At 45.6% G+C, this 18,089-nt stretch overlaps 1 protein-coding gene and 1 long non-coding RNA gene across 2 annotated transcripts in view; one reads left to right on the plus strand and one right to left on the minus strand.

The window, feature by feature from the left end:
• Positions 1–9,646, plus strand: part of GNA14 (G protein subunit alpha 14) — a 194,352-nt gene extending 184,706 nt beyond the window's left edge. The window contains exons 3-7 of the mRNA XM_059411817.1: positions 977–1,131; positions 3,549–3,677; positions 5,008–5,137; positions 7,884–8,037; positions 8,560–9,646. Coding sequence (XP_059267800.1) covers positions 977–1,131; positions 3,549–3,677; positions 5,008–5,137; positions 7,884–8,037; positions 8,560–8,750 — 759 coding nt within the window. The 3' untranslated portion in view covers positions 8,751–9,646. The remainder of the gene's footprint in view (positions 1–976; positions 1,132–3,548; positions 3,678–5,007; positions 5,138–7,883; positions 8,038–8,559) is intronic.
• Positions 5,156–11,091, minus strand: LOC132024792 (uncharacterized). Its single transcript, XR_009406308.1, has 3 exons — positions 11,035–11,091; positions 6,878–7,153; positions 5,156–5,244 (listed from the first exon to the last, which is right to left on the minus strand). It is a non-coding gene; the product is annotated as an uncharacterized LOC132024792 (long non-coding RNA).
• Positions 11,092–18,089: the final 6,998 nt, after the last annotated feature.

The raw sequence follows: 18,089 nt of genomic DNA on the forward strand, positions 1-18,089 counted from the left end.
TCCCTTGTCTGTGCAACTTGCCGCCAAGGGATGGGGTGTTGGATCTCTGTGGACAAGACATGGACACGCTGAGGATGTACGCCAACCATACCATTTTCATTTGCTAAGGTCTGGCAAGATTTCTGGCCCTGTGCTAGCCTTACATTGATTAAATGAGATAATGTGTGTGCACCTTTTGGCACACAGGAAGTGGGCACTAAATGGTAACTGACAGAATAGTAATAATGACCGCAGTAATCTTAAGTACTGTAATAATGGAGCAAGAGTACTACAGCAATAATTATTGAAAGACAGTAATGATAAATATAATAGGAAAGCAGTAATTGACTTGGGCAGGGGTTGCAGTGGGCTCTCCAAATGGGAGGGAGTTTTATCAGCGATGTCTGATGACAAATAAGCAGACTATATGGGAACTCTCTGAATTTTCTTAGTTTGGCTGTGAACCTAAAACTGATCTAAGAAATAAAGTCTACTAAGTTATATTAAAAAAAAAAAAAAAAAGTGAAAAAGTGAGCCGACCAACCCAGCTAGCTGGTAAGATTAGTGTTTGTCTATTCTCTGCAGCCCAGGCCCTCTCTTACTGCTGCCTCACCTGCCACCCCACCCCTGAGATGCCCGGACAATGAGAACAGTTCAGACTGCTCTGCCTGCCAGGCAGATGTTCAAATGACAGTGATGATCCATGGCTCTTGGGTTTCTCTGTTCACCAGTGGGTGCTGAATGCCAGTGGCATTGGCCCCTGGAGGCTGATAGGACCAAAAGCCATAGGTCCGCGTCTCTGTGTGGCTCTCCCTGAGTGAAGCAGCCACATCGTCTACACGGGTGGGAGCTGCCACTGCAGGGCTTGTGTGTGAGTGGAGATTGTCCCTAATCCATAGCCCTAATCCATTTCCCTTGGGGAAGTCTTGTCCCTATGTCACCAATGGGGTGGCTTCCCTTCCTTCACCCAGTGACAGGTTCTCTTTCCTTCATGCAGGAAAATGCCCAGCTGATCAAAGAAGTGGAAGTGGACAAGGTCTGCGCCCTGTCCAGGGACCAGGTGGAGGCCATCAAGCAGCTCTGGGAGGACCCAGGAATCCAGGAGTGTTACGACAGGAGAAGGGAGTACCAGCTGTCAGACTCGGCCAAATAGTGAGTGCAGAGCCCAGCCACACGTTGTCCCTGTTTCAAAGAAGCCTCTCACTGGGGAGAAAGGAGCGGCCTGTAAAATGCGGGCGCGCGGCAACACTACCCCCTTCCTGCTTGTCACTATCCCCCTCTGACTTTGGTGTGTGTCTTGCCACTTCCTAAAAACCGTGGACCCCCCAGATCTCTGTCCTTGTCCATACCCACCTTTCTTCGCTGTGTTCGAAGCCTCTCTCATTCAACGAGAAGCTCAATCAAATGTGAGGTTCTTTGGAGGGAGCTCATCTCATCTGGGCTGCTGAAATCTTGTGACTTGAGTAAAGACTACCACTGCCTCTGGCTTCTCCTTGCCTCCTCACCAGATCCCTCCGCCTTCTGGTTTCCTGATCAGTAGACGACAGCAGGAACCGTTGCCCTCAAATCTAAAATCAATAGGCCTGCTCCAGACCTGATTTGGTGCTGCCCTCTGGTGGCTAAGACAGATTTTGCAGGCCCAGCACTGAGGACATTCAGTCCACAAGCCTTTTGCTTAATGACTCCCTGGGATGACCTCCGCACTCTAGTTTTGATTCATAAAGCTCTGGTTTTAAATCATTAAACCCTAAAGTAAGAGAAAATAGATGGTCCTGCATGCAAATTATCGCAAGGTGATCACAGAATTTCGTTTCCGAATTTCCGGAGGCAGTGCCTCTGTCCGCTAGGTCCCTGGACAAATAGATTGGTCACGTTGCTGCTTGAAGAGGCGGTTCTTCCTGCTTCTGGAGCTCAGCTCTTTCCCTTTTGCCCCACGTCCTCTCCCAGCCTCTGAAGGCCTCAGGATCCCTTCCCCTTCCCTTTGGGGGTGGTTGTTGCCCTCCAAGTTGGTGTGGGGGGGGCAGTTCACCCCGATCGTCTGGACAAGGCAGCCAGCAGGAGAGGAAACCTGTAGTCTCACCTCCGGTGTCCATGGTCTCCCTTTGGTTCTAGTGCCAGGCTGAGTGCTTCAGGCTACTACCCCAGGCTGGCACAACCAATCTGATTACAGGGACATTTAGGTGGGGTAGAGCAGCCAAGGAGGAAAAGGAAATAAAAGAAGCCCCGAAGAGGTCTGGGGTTGGCTCAGGAAAGAGCCAGAAGGCAGGTAGGCAGTGTCCCAGAGAGGAGGGTGGACAGCTGTGGACAGCTGCCGAGGGGCACCAACTGCTCATCTGTGAGGGCGTCTCTGGCCCTTCCCTGAGGCCACCCAGTGTCCTTTACCTCTGTGAATGTTCTGGGGAGTGGTTGGGGCTCTGGACGTAGAGCCACGGGGAAGAGCCCCCTGGAGGCTCTGGAGCTGCTCGGAGGAATGTAGGAAACCGCTAGGGGGACCGTGCTGCCCCAGAGAGTTGCGCTCATACGCCATATGCCAGCAGCTGCCCCAGCTGGGGAACTGCCGCGCTGACTCAGTCCAGGTCCACGGGGGTCGCAGCTGTGCCAGAGCTGTCTACTTACTGGGACAGGCATTCAGTTCAGAACAATTCAGTGTGTGCTGCTGGGGGCCAACCTGTGTTCTCTGTCCTCTGGTGACAGATGGCCCGATGGAGGGGGGTTCGCTTCCTGTATGGAAGGCTGCGCAATGGATATGGCCCGCCTGCCACCCTGAGCTCCCCCTCGGTTCCCGTTCATGCCCCTTGCTCAGCACCGCACTCTGAGGTCCTCACTCAGCAGCCTCCGCTGTGCAGGGGGAGGAGCGGCGAAGCCGTGCTGGGCAGGACGCCCCGAAGCACCCCCTCCATCGCTGGCCAGGGCCTGGGTTACAGTTCTTTGACTCAAAAATGCCTTGTATAATGGTCTTGAAGTTAAAAAGCAAGAAAACAGAAAAAGTAATTTGTTTTCAGCTTAGGAATTTTACTCTGCAGCCAAAAACAATCTGAGACAAGTGTTGGCTGATTTTAGATGTTTAATGTCCCAATAAACAGTAAACTTGATCTTGTAATTTTGAAAGAACTTTGAGTTGACCTGTATTATACCTTTGTATTTTCATAGAAACTCAAAGTCATTGAGCAGAGACTTTAAGAACAGCATCTCCGTCCTATGATGTTCGTGGGTGGGGGTGCGTGTGGGGGGGAGGGCTTTGAAGGAGGAAGGCAGCCGAGAGGGCAGAGACCAGACCCCAACATCCCTTGCTTCTGACCCGCTGGCTCCCTCACTGGCCAGAGAGAGGGAACGCTTAGAGCCTGGAGGAAGGGAAGGCATTATTCCCAGACTTCCCAGAGGACTCATGGAAGCTTCTGATCCATATTCTCTCCCAAACATAGCTGGGGGGTGGGGAGACCGTGCAGCACCAGCTCTCCAGGTGGGCACGGATGGAACCCATGAACCTCGTGGGGGTGCTGGGAGTCGCAGGGTGGACGTTTCTCTCTGGTCTGAAATGAGTCGTGGCGCCTCGGCGTCTGGTACCGCAGCTACCTGACGGACATTGACCGCATCGCCATGCCCTCGTTCGTGCCGACGCAGCAAGACGTGCTTCGCGTCCGCGTGCCCACAACCGGCATCATTGAGTATCCGTTTGACTTGGAAAACATCATCTTTCGGTAAGACGGTCGCCCTGACATGCTCCTCCCAATCTGTGTGGCCTTGGAAGTCCCTGGAGGGATTCTTAAGTGTGTTTTTCCTCCAAGGGATCGGTCTCCTAGAGGCATCTGACCCTCCCCATCTCAGTGTGTAACACGACGAGAGGTCTCAGTCCTGGATCAGAGAGGAACTCGCCTTCCTGTTCTCAGAACATTTCAGAGCACTTTTATACCCATTCATTCCCTTGTTCCCCCCATCAGTGTTTTTACATGATGCTTTTCTAGTGGAGACGACACCAGTCCAGTCCTGCCATGCCCAGGTCCTGTCTGTGAACCCCATCTCACCTCCGGGCCGCTGGAGCATTGTGGCACTGGGGAGCCCCCTGGCCCAGCCCCTTGAAAATCTGCATCTGGGTCCCCACGGATTTATGACTGTGAGCTTTTTAGAATCGGTGCTGCCAGCTACTTTTGAACCCTGAATCTGGTCCCCAGCTGTATTCTCTGTGGCCCACTTGGTGTTTTCTAAGGCACTTTTGAGCCAGTATTTAAGCACTGGCCCATTTCGCTAACATTTGATCCCTGGTTGCTCCTGAAAGGTTGAGGCGCTGGTGGGGGCCTGCACTTCTTCCTGGCGGTGCTTGCCTGCAGCTGCCTAGCGGTCAAGCCTCTAGCCGGGGCCCTGAGCATTCTCGAGGCTGCCTGCTGTTCTACTCTGGAGAGACCCACTTGACTCATTTCTGTAAACTGCCTGCCTCCTGCAGCGTCGTGCTTACAAGCCATCTTTGGGCTCTGACTCCCTTGAGTCTTTTCCCAAAGCTCCGGGTAGAGCCTTCGGGTTGCCACAGGGGATGGCGGAGACCTCCAGGTCTTACAGCCCAGAAGGGGTGGCTTCCACGTCCTGTGGACTGGTGGGTGAGTCTGAGGAGCGGTGGGAAACAGGCAGCGGGGAGGCAGCTGGCGGAGTTGGGGGGCCGGGAAGAGGACCTGCCTTTCTGCCCCTCCCGTGTCTGGTCCCTGGGCTTAGAGGGACACTTACGTGATGCCTGTGCTTTCTGCCCGGACGAATGCAGCTGCTTCCAGACTGGTGTCCCCGAGCAGGCTCCCCGAGTGACCGCGGCACTGTCTCCAGTAACCTCCCTTACCTTTGGTGCCTCCTTCGCTAGGAAGCCCCTGGGGTCCCTCTCCGCAGAAAGCAGCGGTGCTTCAACACTGGCGTCTTAGGCCCCCTTTCCACTCTAAAACATTATCGAAGAACCTAAGGAGTGCCGACTTACACGATATGACGATTCCTGTCCATCTCCAAAGAGCCATGTGTTTCAACCTTTGGATGCCCTGTGTTTGTGCCGAACAGGATGGTAGATGTTGGTGGCCAGCGATCTGAGAGACGGAAATGGATTCACTGCTTTGAGAGTGTCACCTCCATTATTTTTTTGGTTGCGCTGAGTGAATATGACCAGGTCCTGGCTGAGTGTGACAACGAGGTATGCTGGGTGGGGAGGGGCAGCTGAGTGTTTGCAAGAAGCCGGCCTGCTCTGGCCTTAGGTTCTGTTCTGGAGGTTACACTATCTTGCTGTTCCAAGTGTAGCCTCTGGAATTAAGAGGACCAGCATCACCTTCGTGCTTGTTAGAAATGAATGCCCAATCGACCCATGCTGGGCTAATCACAACTTGTATTTTAACCAGATTCCAGCTAATTCAAATACACATGAAAGTTTGAGAATCACTGCCCTGGAATTCCCTGGGGATCTTTAAGAGGAACCTGGCACAGGGGTCCAGCTCCAGACTCTGATGCAGTTGGGGTGGGGGTGGGCTGAGCCTGGCTTGGGATCTCAGGTGCTGCCAAGGGTAGAAGAGCCTCCCGAAAGCACTGGTTCTCAGTCCTGGCTGCATGCATTTTTGGAATCCCCCGGGAGGTTTCCAGAAAAGACCATCTTTTGGAAGTCACAGTAGAGATTTGTATTTCTTGGGTTTAAGTCGGGTTATCTTTGCCAAGCCCCTCAGAGGTGCTCATGCACAGCCAAAGTTGAGCAGTGCTCTTTCTCATAAGCATGTGGGAACAGGCTTCCCAGTCTTTCTCCACAGGGCTTCCAAATGAGGTCCTAACTGAGCTAAGCGGTGGTGTGAATTGCTTAGAGCTGTTCCGACGCTCCCTGGCCAGACATTGAGTCCTCTGCAGAGCTGCCATAGTGCCAGCTGTGGGGGACTGCAGCAACCACATCTGCCCAGAGCGCGAGGACAACCGTCGCTGTCCCTTCTCTGGGAGGTGGGGCTGTGCGATACCACTGTCCTCCCCCTGTCTTTTCCCCAGCCTTGCATGAGACATCCTGACCTTCTAGAAAAATGTCTCTTCCTTCTAGGTCATGGTAGTAAACCAGTAAAGCATTCTGCCCAGGATTAGGCAGTAACTATGAACAAATTATATTTTGTATTTCTCGAGAGCAGGCTTTTCTCTGAGGAGCAGAGTTACATTAGCTAATTAGGAGAGGATTAGCCCATTTACTGGTCTCATTGTACAAAGAAGAATCTTGGCTGCCACCCAGCTTTTCCAGGAGGGACATTTTTTTTTTTTTAAAAAGGAAAAGGCTTCAAGTTATCAATACGAAAATTGAGCTCCAAATTTGTCTCAGGATTACTTAATGATGTTTCTCTGGAAACTCAAAAGATTATTCAGGGGGCACAAGGGACCAATGCCTCAACCTAGTACGCTTACAAATTAGACATTTTCTCCTCTCCTAAAAGCCACAAGGTATTTGGGAGAGGAATTCCCCTCCAGACTCGCCCTCCTGCGGGTAGATATGTGATGTGTACACTGGGCTTACAGGAATTGTTTCTTCATGTATAGCTGATCCTTGAACAACACAGGTTTGAACTGCCCGGGTCCATTTACACATGAGCTTTTTTTCCCGATAAATATGATACAGTAAGTGTATTTACCTTGGGATTTTCTTCATGACATTTTTTTCTCTAGTTTTAGTGAAAGAATATGGAATATAACATCCATTACACATAAAATGTGTTAATTGTTCTTGGTGAGACTCTGGTCAACAGTAAGGTATTAGTCGAGTTTTGGGGGAGTCAAAAGTTATATGTACATTTTCAACTGTGCCAGGCGATCAGCCTCCCTAACTCCTGCAATGTTCAAGGGTCAACTTCCTTGTAGACCATTATTGGTAAGACCATAATAAGTTTTTTTAAAGCTTTAAAAACAACTGAGGGGTTACCTGTCGGGTAATGATTTCCAGATCTTAACTGCCAAGAACGGGCTGCATAGAAGAACGGGCCGAGGTATGCAGGAGTTGCAGGGAGACAGACTTAGCCCTCTGGAGTGAGCGTGCAAGGCTTTCACGGCTTTGACCGCTGCCCTCTATAAAGGGAAGTTCTTATTTCTTTACTCTTAGAAATCCTTGAGAGCAGGCGTGCCTGGCCTAGTCGGTGGGGCATGTGGCTTTGATGTCAGGGGATGACTTCAAGCTCCACAGTGGGCTCTGCAGAGCTGACTGAAAAAATAAAAAAAAATACTTCAGAGTACAATCTAGAACAACTGTTGTCACCAGCTAAGATTTCTGTGTGCCCTGGGTACCCTCCCTAAATTAGGAACATTTGATATATTCCTGCCAATGTCTATTGTTAATTTTTTACTCTTTTTCTACATAATTTGGACCGGATCCTACTATTACATGGACTTGGGACCTAATTTAAATTTATGAGCACTAGAATGTTCATCCATAAAATGGGGACCCGGCTCCCCGAGCACACCTCACCTGTATTACCCACCTGTGAGGTGCGGCCCAGGGAAGGGGCGCAGTAGCGTCAGTCCCAGAGGACCCTCCCTCCTGGGGTCTGGAAGCCCACCCCCAGTTACAGGTCTACGTTATGCATTTTCACCACTTGGTAATCCCAATAATTTAACAGAAAATTTTTGCCAAATATGGGCATAAACCTTTTTCCAAGTTTCACAAAAGCCTTATATTTTGTGTGTTTATTGGGGGTGCTTCAGGAGAACAGACTCAGGAGGGGGTGTTTGAGAGTCAGAGCGGAAGTGGGGGAAAGAGAAGCTCAAGGCCTGGTGTCCTGGGGATCGGGGGTGCCCTGTGCTTACCAGCTTCAGCACGGAGAGTGGTGTGGCAGCTGGGCGAGGGGACACATGGGTGGTACCAGCAATCTGGCTTGGTGCTTCCAAAGTACTGTTTTTCTTTCTTAACCCTAAGTCCCTTGTTTCTCACTTAGAACCGCATGGAGGAGAGCAAAGCCTTATTTAAAACCATTATTACCTATCCCTGGTTTCTGAACTCATCTGTGATTTTGTTCTTAAATAAGAAGGATCTTTTGGAGGAGAAAATCATGTACTCTCATCTAATTAGCTACTTTCCAGAATACACAGGTAAGTAAGTGTCCCTCTTGCTGTCCTCCCTGGCATCCGACCAGCGTTACTGACAGAGCCCGGGGGCCTCCCCGATCTGCCCCTCACAGACTTTTCCATGGAAGCTCCAGGTGCACGGTTCTGTTGTTGCCTCCACCCCTCCACACATGCCAACCCCTGGGAACTCCACCTTGTCCTCCAAGACCCAGCTCAGGCACATCCTCTTTGGGGAAGTCCTGCTCACGCTCCCCTCAACCTCATCTGCACTTGAGGGCGCCTCCCGGGCGCTGCCCTGGCCTTCCTCACCTGCGTCAGCTAGTGGGGAGAGCCCTCACGCTTAACATCAGACCTGGGCGTCCAGTCCCAGTCCTGTGCTCTTCCTTCCCCTGCCCCTAGTCCACTTCTGTCTGCCTGAGTGGCCCAAACCAGAATGTAGGGTCACTGTTTTTCAACAAATTGCTTTAAATTACACTTTTTAGATAGCAGTGGGCACTTTAGCCCACTAGGAGCTTTCTTCATTCCTGTCCCCGCACTCTTGACTAGGACCGAAGCAGGATGTCAAAGCTGCCAGAGACTTTATCCTGAAGCTCTACCAAGATCAGAATCCTGACAAAGAGAAAGTCATCTATTCTCACTTCACATGTGCTACAGACACGGAGAATATCCGCTTTGTGTTCGCGGCTGTGAAGGACACAATTCTCCAACTCAACCTGAGGGAGTTCAACTTGGTTTAAAAGCTGCCGGCCACACCTCATCCATCCCACAGGACAGGATCTGCGAGCTCCTCCCTTTTGTCTGCCACTGCTTGTGACGTCACCCACCCAGCCAGCCACCCACCCAGCCAGCGGCACCAGGCCCCAGGGACGGGTGATGGACTGTCTGAGATGCTGGAGTTCAGCCAACTTTTTCAAAGCCTTTGTTTTTATATTTCTTTTCTTGACTTGGCTATGAGATTTTGTGTAAGTTTTGAATTTGGTATTTTATAGAAATTTTAAAAGCCACTGTGATTTAACATGTTGTTGCTTTAAGTTAAAGGATGTTTAATAATAGTCCTTAACACAACCTATAACAGAAGGGTCTGTTAATTTATAGATCATGCCTTGAGACCTCTAGGATTAAGATGGGTGGCATTTTTTTGTTGTTGTTTAAAAGTTAATGGGTTTGAAGCTTTTTATTAAATCTTGTAATTTAGAGATTTTAAATTGAGTGGTTTTCTCTCTTCATGCTGAAGTATGCATTTAACATGCCATCAAAGATTTTTTAACATTTTTGTGTGTTATTTCTTAAGCCAAATTAATGACTATGTCAGTGTATCTTAGTTTTGCCATAATTTGATCACCATGCAGTCGAAGCTGACATAAATGGCCTCTAGACAGCACAGATGTTGTATTGGTGAAAAATGTGTGTGTTTGTGCGCATGTGTATATGACTGATTATATATGTATGTGTGTGTATATACATATAGTGTCTCTGGTGGTCTTGTAAACTTATAAAATGGCTAAAAGCCTAAATTGTGTAACAAATGTAATGTCACCCCTGCCAAAGTTCTGAGGGCCACCACAGATTTGGTGTTGGAACCATGGATTCTGTGCCTTTCTGCGGAGGCTAAGAATATACCATTCTGCCATTATGTTATGGGTTATGTTGTGTTTCTTTGAGTTCATGGTTGATATAAACTATGAAAGTCACAGCATTTTTTTAAATCAAACTTTGTCCCTGTAGGGGAGGCAAAATAAATTTCCTTTTACCTTCTAGGTTCCTGGCTGAGATCCCCACACAAAACAGATTAATGAGGCGGGGAGAGGGGGACCACATTAGTTTAATACTATTAGTTTAATACTATGCCTCTGTGTACAGGAGAGATACCCAGAAGAACTGATTAAGTCCCAAATAGGCTAGGTTCTCCCCTTGAGTACCTTTTCCAGCTAAATATGTTGGGGGAGGAGGAGTCACCTATGAGCGGTTAGCCCAGTAAACAAGAGTAAGGGTGTTAGGATGTAGAGAGCTCCTTCTCTCTCTGGTTCAGAGCAGGAGAGACCCTTACAAATGGGGAGTTCCCTTATCCATATCAATTTCCCTCATAAAAGGGTAGCTCTTGCCACATTTTCAGAGCTTTTGCTGGATCTCCTGTTTCTTAAAAATATTTAGATCAAAATCATCCTTATGCCAAAGAGGCATATTTTGGGGTGCCACGATCTGCTCCCCTTTGGGTCTGCCTTTGAAACTTCAAATTACCTTCACAGTCCAGAAGCTGAGTGGATTGACAGACTGTTCCGTAGTTTCATGGAACCAGTCTCGGTCTTGGGAACAGGTCAGGCTGGTTCATTTGGGGAGCTGGAGGGGCAGGTGGAAGCCCAGCTAGGCCTCTACAGTGCAAGCAGGGATTTAATCAGCATTTCTATGGGGGGGGGGGGAGGAAAAGGGTAATGGTTGGAGCAAATCATGCACTGAATCTCTCCCCTGAGGGCAGCCAGTCAGAAGATTTCTACTTGGGGTCAAAGGATCTTCTGCAGCGTGAATGTCTCTGTCGTCAGGTGTTGAGGTCAACTTTGGCCCACAAGGTAACAGGCACGAAGACTGTAAACATGAGCTACTGGGGCATTTCTGTGGCGTTTACAGCAAGTCATTCACATTCAGTTTGCAGGGCTTGGCTCCACGCTTTTGCAAAACGTTCTGAAATAACTTCTGTAATTGACAAAAGACTTACAAAATGGCCAATATTAAAGATCTGATGAGAGTTCACGATAATGCAGCTGACAAGGACATCTGGTTACTTCTGTGGCCTACATTTTAAGGTAACTAGAATTATAAGTGATAACATTATAGCACGACATAATCAAATCAAATTTCCAGGAATTTCATGCAGTTTGTTTTCAGTGACTCCAAGTCAAAAGAGAGTAAAATTGGGAATGTTACTTTGAGGAGGTCTCTAGCAAGATTATGCAAGGAAACTAGAAGAATTCCATTTACAGGTAAATAATGAAACGTCAGACAACACAACTAGAATCTGATACTCACAGGGGTGTAGTAGAGTTTCCACTGAAGCATCATCTTTCTCTGTAAGCATCCCCACTTCTGCCAAAGATAATAACAAAATTACACTTGGCCTGATTATTTACATAACAAGTAGTGGTTGACCGTATATGCTCTTTGAAATTTTGGAACTTACTGGAACTTATCATAAGGAATCTCAGATTGGAACTTACCCTCATGTTGCCTATAATACCTATAGATTTAGGTTAGTTCCTCTCTTAAGATTCCCCCAAATATTCTATGGTTCCTGCACCTGCCAGAAAGTAACCTTTCTTATTGGGTAAGGCTGCCTCAAACCCTATAAAGGGGTCATACCAACTCCATAAAGTCAAACTAACCTTCTTAAAACTGCACAGTCATGTCTGATTCTATGGACATTCTCAGATATGACAGTCCACTCAAAGTCTTGGTAGTATAACCAGTGTTTCTAACTGCGTCCTCTTAAAAGAACAGATGCTTATTGAACTTGACAAGTGACCATATTGCCATGGAAATCAGAAGGGTCCCTATGAGTTTCCAAATTCTAGAGGGACCAGGTAGGGAGAAAAAAATAATTGGTTTTTTTTGTTCATTAATACATACTTTACCAAATTGCTCTAAGTCAAAGGTAGCTTAAGAAAAAATAAAAAGCTTTCCCTTAAGTCTGGAAATAACTAGTATTTCAAAGTCATAAAAATTAAAATCTTCTTTATTGGTTCATTCAATCGCATGTTTTCCTTGCTTATCTTGGTCTCGTATTAGCAATTTTGTAATTCCACTTTTTCCATAGAGTTTTAGAAGTTCAATGGATGATTTGAAAGTTATCAGACACCTGTATTTGTCAGAGTTTTTTCCATGAATCTCCTTGGTTATGAAGCCGTCTTGGAAAAGCAGACCATCACTCCTATAAATAGCAACACTTTAAAAATGGCCGTGGCTAAAGATCTAGTGAAAGTTCACTATTGTGCAACTGATAATAAGTAGAATTACAAGTGGTGACGACCTAACAGATTTCTAGGAATTACAATTTCTGGAACATTTATGTTAATGACCTGTAGCCATACAAATACAACCGAAGCAAAGGTTAGTATCTCTTACTTGGGAGTGCTTCCCATGTAATTTAATAGAAGTCTAATTAGTTTAATAGCTTTTTTTTTTTTTTTTTTAGTTTAATAGCTCTTTTAACAAGGAGAGAAACAAATCTTGAGATGTTCTAGGGGCCCTCTGGAACATCCCTAGTTATTTCAAGGTCAAAAAAACTTCATTTAGGGTGCCTGTGGCTCAGTTGGTGAAGCAACTGCCTTTGGCTTGGGTCGTGATCCTGGAGCCCGGGAGGAGTCCACACCAGGCTCCCTAGAGCAGGGCGTCTGGTTCTCCCTCTGATCCTCCCCCCTCTCATGCTACCTCTCTCAAATAAGTACATAAAATCTTTTTTAAATGATTTCATTTAGAATTTGAGTTTCAGCTCTTCAAAAAGCTCAATAGTTTTGAATACTTGACCAGAATTTAGAAGCAATACTTGATTACCTATTTTAACCAAAGTGACAAAAGATTTCAAAGGCAAATACAGAAGCTTACATAGTTGTGAGCAAAACTGGGCTCTTACTCTTGAGAAGCCTGGGTTTTCTTAAGTAATCAAAAAATTGATGATAAAGATAACATGAAACACAGGAAATTACTTCAGTAAAACACAAAATCTTTTGCTGTCCAGTCAGCTTGAAAGGTAGAGAAAAACCTGTCACAGTTTTTTTCTCAGGAGCGGACCAAAGTCAGAAAGAACATTGTCTTTTTGTTACCAGCTGGAACCCAAGCCCTCACCATTACAGCCCCTTGCTTGTACTCAGCGACCTTTGTTCTACATTTCTCCTTAAGCTCTTCTTTCCAGTTTATTGACTCAGGCAGAGGCCAATAGCACAGGGAAGGTCCTGATAAGACCTCCAGCAGGCCCACACCACCCAAACCAGCTTGAGCTTAACCCCTGGCTCACACCTGGGCCCTTGGACCACAGAGTGTCCTCTTGAGTGATGGACAACTACCTATACCTCATTGTAATACTAAAATCTCCACCTAACGAGGAGCACAACCTCATTTACATAACATACAATGTAGTGTAGACATCTTTCCTTAAAGTGCTTGCGGGATCTCATGCCTGCCTCCACATCTGAGGACAAGAGATCCATCCTTTTTAGAGGATATGAATTTTTTTCTTTTTTTAGATTTATTTGAGAAAGAGAGCAAGTGAGCATGTGCCCATGAGCTGGGGGATGAGGAGAGGGAGAGAGAGAGTCTTAAGCAGGCAGCATGTCCAGAGTAGAGCCTGACACAGGGCTCGATCTCACAGCCCTGAGATCACGACCGGAGCTAAAATCAAGAGTCAGACACTTGACCGACGGAGCCACCCAGGTGCCCCAAGAGAGCCCCTTTTTAAAATATTCACCCTAACCCTAAAGGAAAGGAACCCATGCACACTTACTCAGGGAGTCATAGCTTTGGAGGTTATGCCCTGTGAACTCCTTTTTTGCTGCACATTTTACTTTGTCCAACAACCCAACTGGGTGTACTGTTTATCTTGACTGGCCAAGGAACAAACTCAAGTTGGTTCAGTTACACCTTCAGGAGATGGAAGAAAACCAAGTTTTAGTTTTATTCGAGTATACTATTGATGCTAAAGTTTATGTTTACACGTGTATGAATTCATACCATTTTAGCTAGCTTAATCATACACAGTTTTCTCTTCCCAACTTTCTATACCCAATTCATTTCCCTTACTCTCCTCTTTCCTTTTCTGAAACAACTCGGTCTACTCCAGGATACTACTCTTTCCTGTAACAAGAATGCATCTTTGTATCTCATACATTTTCTGAACCCAAACCACATCTTACTTCCCTTGCATACAGAGAGGTTTTAATTACATATGTTAACAAGTATTCCCAACCCTCTGAAACCTTAATTTCTAGAACTAAGAAGCAGTTATGAACTGTAGTTTGGCAAATTTATGAATACATTCCGTAATTTTTGAAGCATATGCTGCTTCATAGTATAATTTTTCAGTGTGGTACAAGATGTTTACTAATACACCCAAATATATTTAGTTTTTCTGTATTAAGCCAAAAATATAAAAAACCTGCATTCAGTAATGTTCCAGTATTTTATCATATTTGGAAGTTTAGATATTCCAATGAATTTCCATCATTTAACTTGGGAAAATTTTATAGGTTACAATTACCAAAAAGATTTTGGAAGCTATTTTAAAGCTATTTTAAAGATCTGAAAGCATATCTTCTATGTCATAAAATATCACTGTTGAAAATTTCATTTATAAACTTTAATCCCACTTAAATCTACTTAATTCACTTGTTCATAATCATACTGAGATGATTGCTAAAGACATTAAGGCCATCATTCTTTTAGTTTTCTTGCTGACAAGTTTTATAACAGGTAAAAGGAACTCATTTGACTAATAAACCAGGTAGAATAAAAGTTGTATGTCTGCATTACATACAAAACTGACAATCCTGAAGACATACCTATTTCAATTAACCAAATTACACTGGCTTTTACTTATTGAATATTTTCCCAGATCACATGAATTTGAGCCAACCAAGAGTAGAGCTAGTTTACAAATTAATTTTGGCAATACCATCTGGAGGTTAAAAAAGAAAAAAAAAATTTTTTTTCTTTTAAATTTGATAGAGATCATAGAAAAAAAAATTTTTTTTTCTTTTAAATTTGATAGAGATGCAGAGAGGCAGGGAGAGAAGAGGAGGAAGCAGGCTCCCTGCTGAGCAGAGAGCCTGACGTGAGGCTTGATTCCAGTACCCTGGGATCATGACCTGAGCCAAAGGTAGAGGCTTAACCCACTGAGCCACCCAGGCGGCCCCCCCAAAAAATATTCTATCTACAACACACACAGACACACATAAACATAGATACAAACAGTGACCTTATACCTGCCGTTGTAACATTTTAACTATGAATCTGGTAAAATAACACACAAGTCAGTAGTTTAGAAAAGAACAGCTGGTGGGGCACCTGGGTGGCTCAGTGGGTTAAGCCTCTGCCTTTGGCTCAGGTCATGGTCCCAGGGTCCTGGGATCAAGCCCTGCATCGGGAACCTACTTGTGATCTGTCAAATAAATAAATAAAATTTTAAAGAAGGGGAAAAAAAAAAAGAAAAAAGAACAGCTGGATCCAAATTGTGTTTCTGGAAGATGGAATGAGTTAAGTTTACTTATGGCTAACTCAGAAGGCAAAGGCTTTTTTACTGAGATTTGTATGGAAGCCACTTTAAAAAAAAAAAATGTGCCCAATTTCTAAAAAGTTTCTTTTCTCCTTCTAATGAGAATCATCTCCCCAAAGTTTTCATTTCGAAGAGCTAGCTCTCAGGTCCTAGTGAAGATGGGGGGTAGAAAATCTACATCAAAGGAAAAGGGAAAGTATCCAAGTTGTCTCCAGGGCCCTTGGGGCATATTTGCCTACTACCAGAAGTCTAAAGTAATTACTATTAAAAGTTTTCCTTTTCTTAGGTGAAGGACAATTCCATTTCCAATATTCCAATCTTATGTAGTAACTGCAAGCATCTTGAGATGAAGAGGGGAGGCTCTGGGATTGGTATCGATGGATGGACTTTGTAGTGCTTCTAGAACTGCATTTCTAGTTTTGTAAAGATTTTTTTTTTTTTTATTTTTTTTTTTAAAGATTTTATTTATTCATTTGACAGAGAGAAATCACAAGTAGATGGAGAGGCAGGCAGAGAGAGAGAGAGAGAGAGCGCGAAGCAGGCTCCCTGCCGAGCAGAGAGCCCGATGTGGGACTCGATCCCAGGACCCTGAGATCATGACCTGAGCCGAAGGCAGCGGCTTAACCCACTGAGCCACCCAGGCGCCCCTAGTTTTGTAAAGATTTTTAAGACAAAAGATGGTATTTCTAATTCCTCGAAGAAGTAGAGGAGCCTGAATGCATTATGGGGCTGACACACCCATCCAACTACATTATCTTTGATTTGCTTTTTTATATCCTTACTGGGGAAGATTTCCATTTCAACTAAGATGGAAATCAAGAGTCCTATGTCCAGGAACTTCAGGGCTTAACGCAGTATACCCGTGTGAAGAGTAGATGAAACATTCAACAAGAACCTCTGAATGCTCTCCTCTTCTGAGCGTAGACTCCAACTTGGGACCAACTCACTTTAGGGTGAAAAGACTTACTGTTGCTTTTATCAGTCACCGCACATCAGCCTTAGCCAATCCATTTCCTGAGCATTTGCAGGAAGGCCTGGGAGAAATTCTGGTCATCCAGTTCCTCTGTGAGGGGAGTCTGCCCCAAAGGCCTGGCTGGGTTGTCCGATCACTGCAGCATGAACATGGGTGAGAAGATGACCCCTGAGCAGCCAGTCGAGGACTCTGTGAGTGGAGTTGTAAACGGCCACTGATCTACCTCTTCTCTAAAGCTGATAGAAATCTTCTGAAAGTGAAGAAAAAGTGCTTTGCACTTTCCTCTTGTTAAGAGAGTCCTTGAGGCTGATGCTATATTCCTCCATGTCCTCTTTTCAGTTTGATCCTTTTCTAGATACCGGTGAGGCAACCATTTAGATTGAGATCTAAAAATTTTTTTTTCAAATATTTAAGTCTTTCCAATTCAAATGAGTCATCATCTGGCTATTGATGAGTAGAATCTTGTATTAACCTCCAAAGGGACTCAAACTCATAAGCCTATTTTATGGCTTAACCATGGATGCAAGAGGTGCCCTCTTTGGGCAGACAAGAGGTATCCTACCCTATGCTGGAAAAGATGCAGTCCTTACAAATCCGGGAAGTTCACTGTTAGGGTTAATGTAAGAAAGCAAAGACCTTCCCTTGTCACAGGCCATAAGAATGATATAGTGAAAGGATGTCTTTTGTATCCCATGAGAAGGTGAGACACCTCCAGTTCTAGATCCTCGACACATGCTGCTAGAATGGGATTTTTCTGGCACCGAGACAATGAAGGTTGAGAAAACTCGTCCCTTATGGACTGGGAACCCCTAAGATAAACTCCCCTGAGAGCTGGCACAGTGGCTTCTCACTTCATGTCCTGGATCCCCAGCCTATCTGGCTGGCTGTCACGTTTAAACCCATACTTGCATCTTCCCTCTAGTGGAGACCAAGGAAGTACTCTCACTGGTCAAAAAGCCAAGCTCTCAAGACACAAAAATGAAAGGAAAATGTCTGGCCTATCGTTCTCCTTTTTCCGACAAATGACACACAAGAGACAACAGAAAACAACGACCGTCTTTGGAAAGAAAGGGACCAACAGAAAACAAGGGATCAACAAGAAGAATCTTTACCAGAGTCTCTACACACAAAGAACTGTTCATGCAAATATTTTCTCCTGGTAATGGAAATTTGTAAAGAATGAAGAAGGTGAAATTTTCCCTTCCTCTCTCAACTAGGCACAGAGAGACAGCTAGGGGAGCTATGTTGGTAAGGCTTCTCTTACCCTTTGCCAGCTTCTGCCAGTTTTCCAGGATCCTGTCTGCAGGCTCCAGGGGGAGTATGCTGTTTCAGCAAGTCCATGATGGGTCACCAAACTCTAGGGGAGGAAGAATAACTTCCCCTCTTGTTTTCTAGATTGTTGGGTGGGGATCCCATCCCTGTAATAAAAGATAGATTAACAGGAGAAAAACAGTTTAATAATGTGTACACCTTCTGTAAACATGGGAGAAACGCAGGAAAACTGAGTAACCCTCTAAAATGGGCCAGGCTATCACCCTACTTTTCTCCCCACACGAGAAAGGTGTTGGGGGTGGGACAGGCCAATTATGGGGAGCTACAAGGAAATGTATGGTAAGGTCGACATGCAGATGTAAGTTGGGCTCCTCCTCATAAGCATTTCTTGTGATTGAGGGTCCTCCTCCTTTTAATACAGAGAGGGAGACACCCTTACAAATGGAGATTTGCTTACTAATTTCATTACAAAAGGTAACCCCTGCTTTTGCTGTGTCTGTTGTTCCTTAAAAACAATTCTTATGCCAAAGAGGCATGCTTGGGGACGTGGTCTACTTCCCTTCATTCTCCTTTTTG

This window comes from Mustela nigripes, chromosome 9 (genome assembly GCF_022355385.1).
Source record: "Mustela nigripes isolate SB6536 chromosome 9, MUSNIG.SB6536, whole genome shotgun sequence".
Lineage (NCBI taxonomy): Eukaryota > Metazoa > Chordata > Mammalia > Carnivora > Mustelidae > Mustela > Mustela nigripes.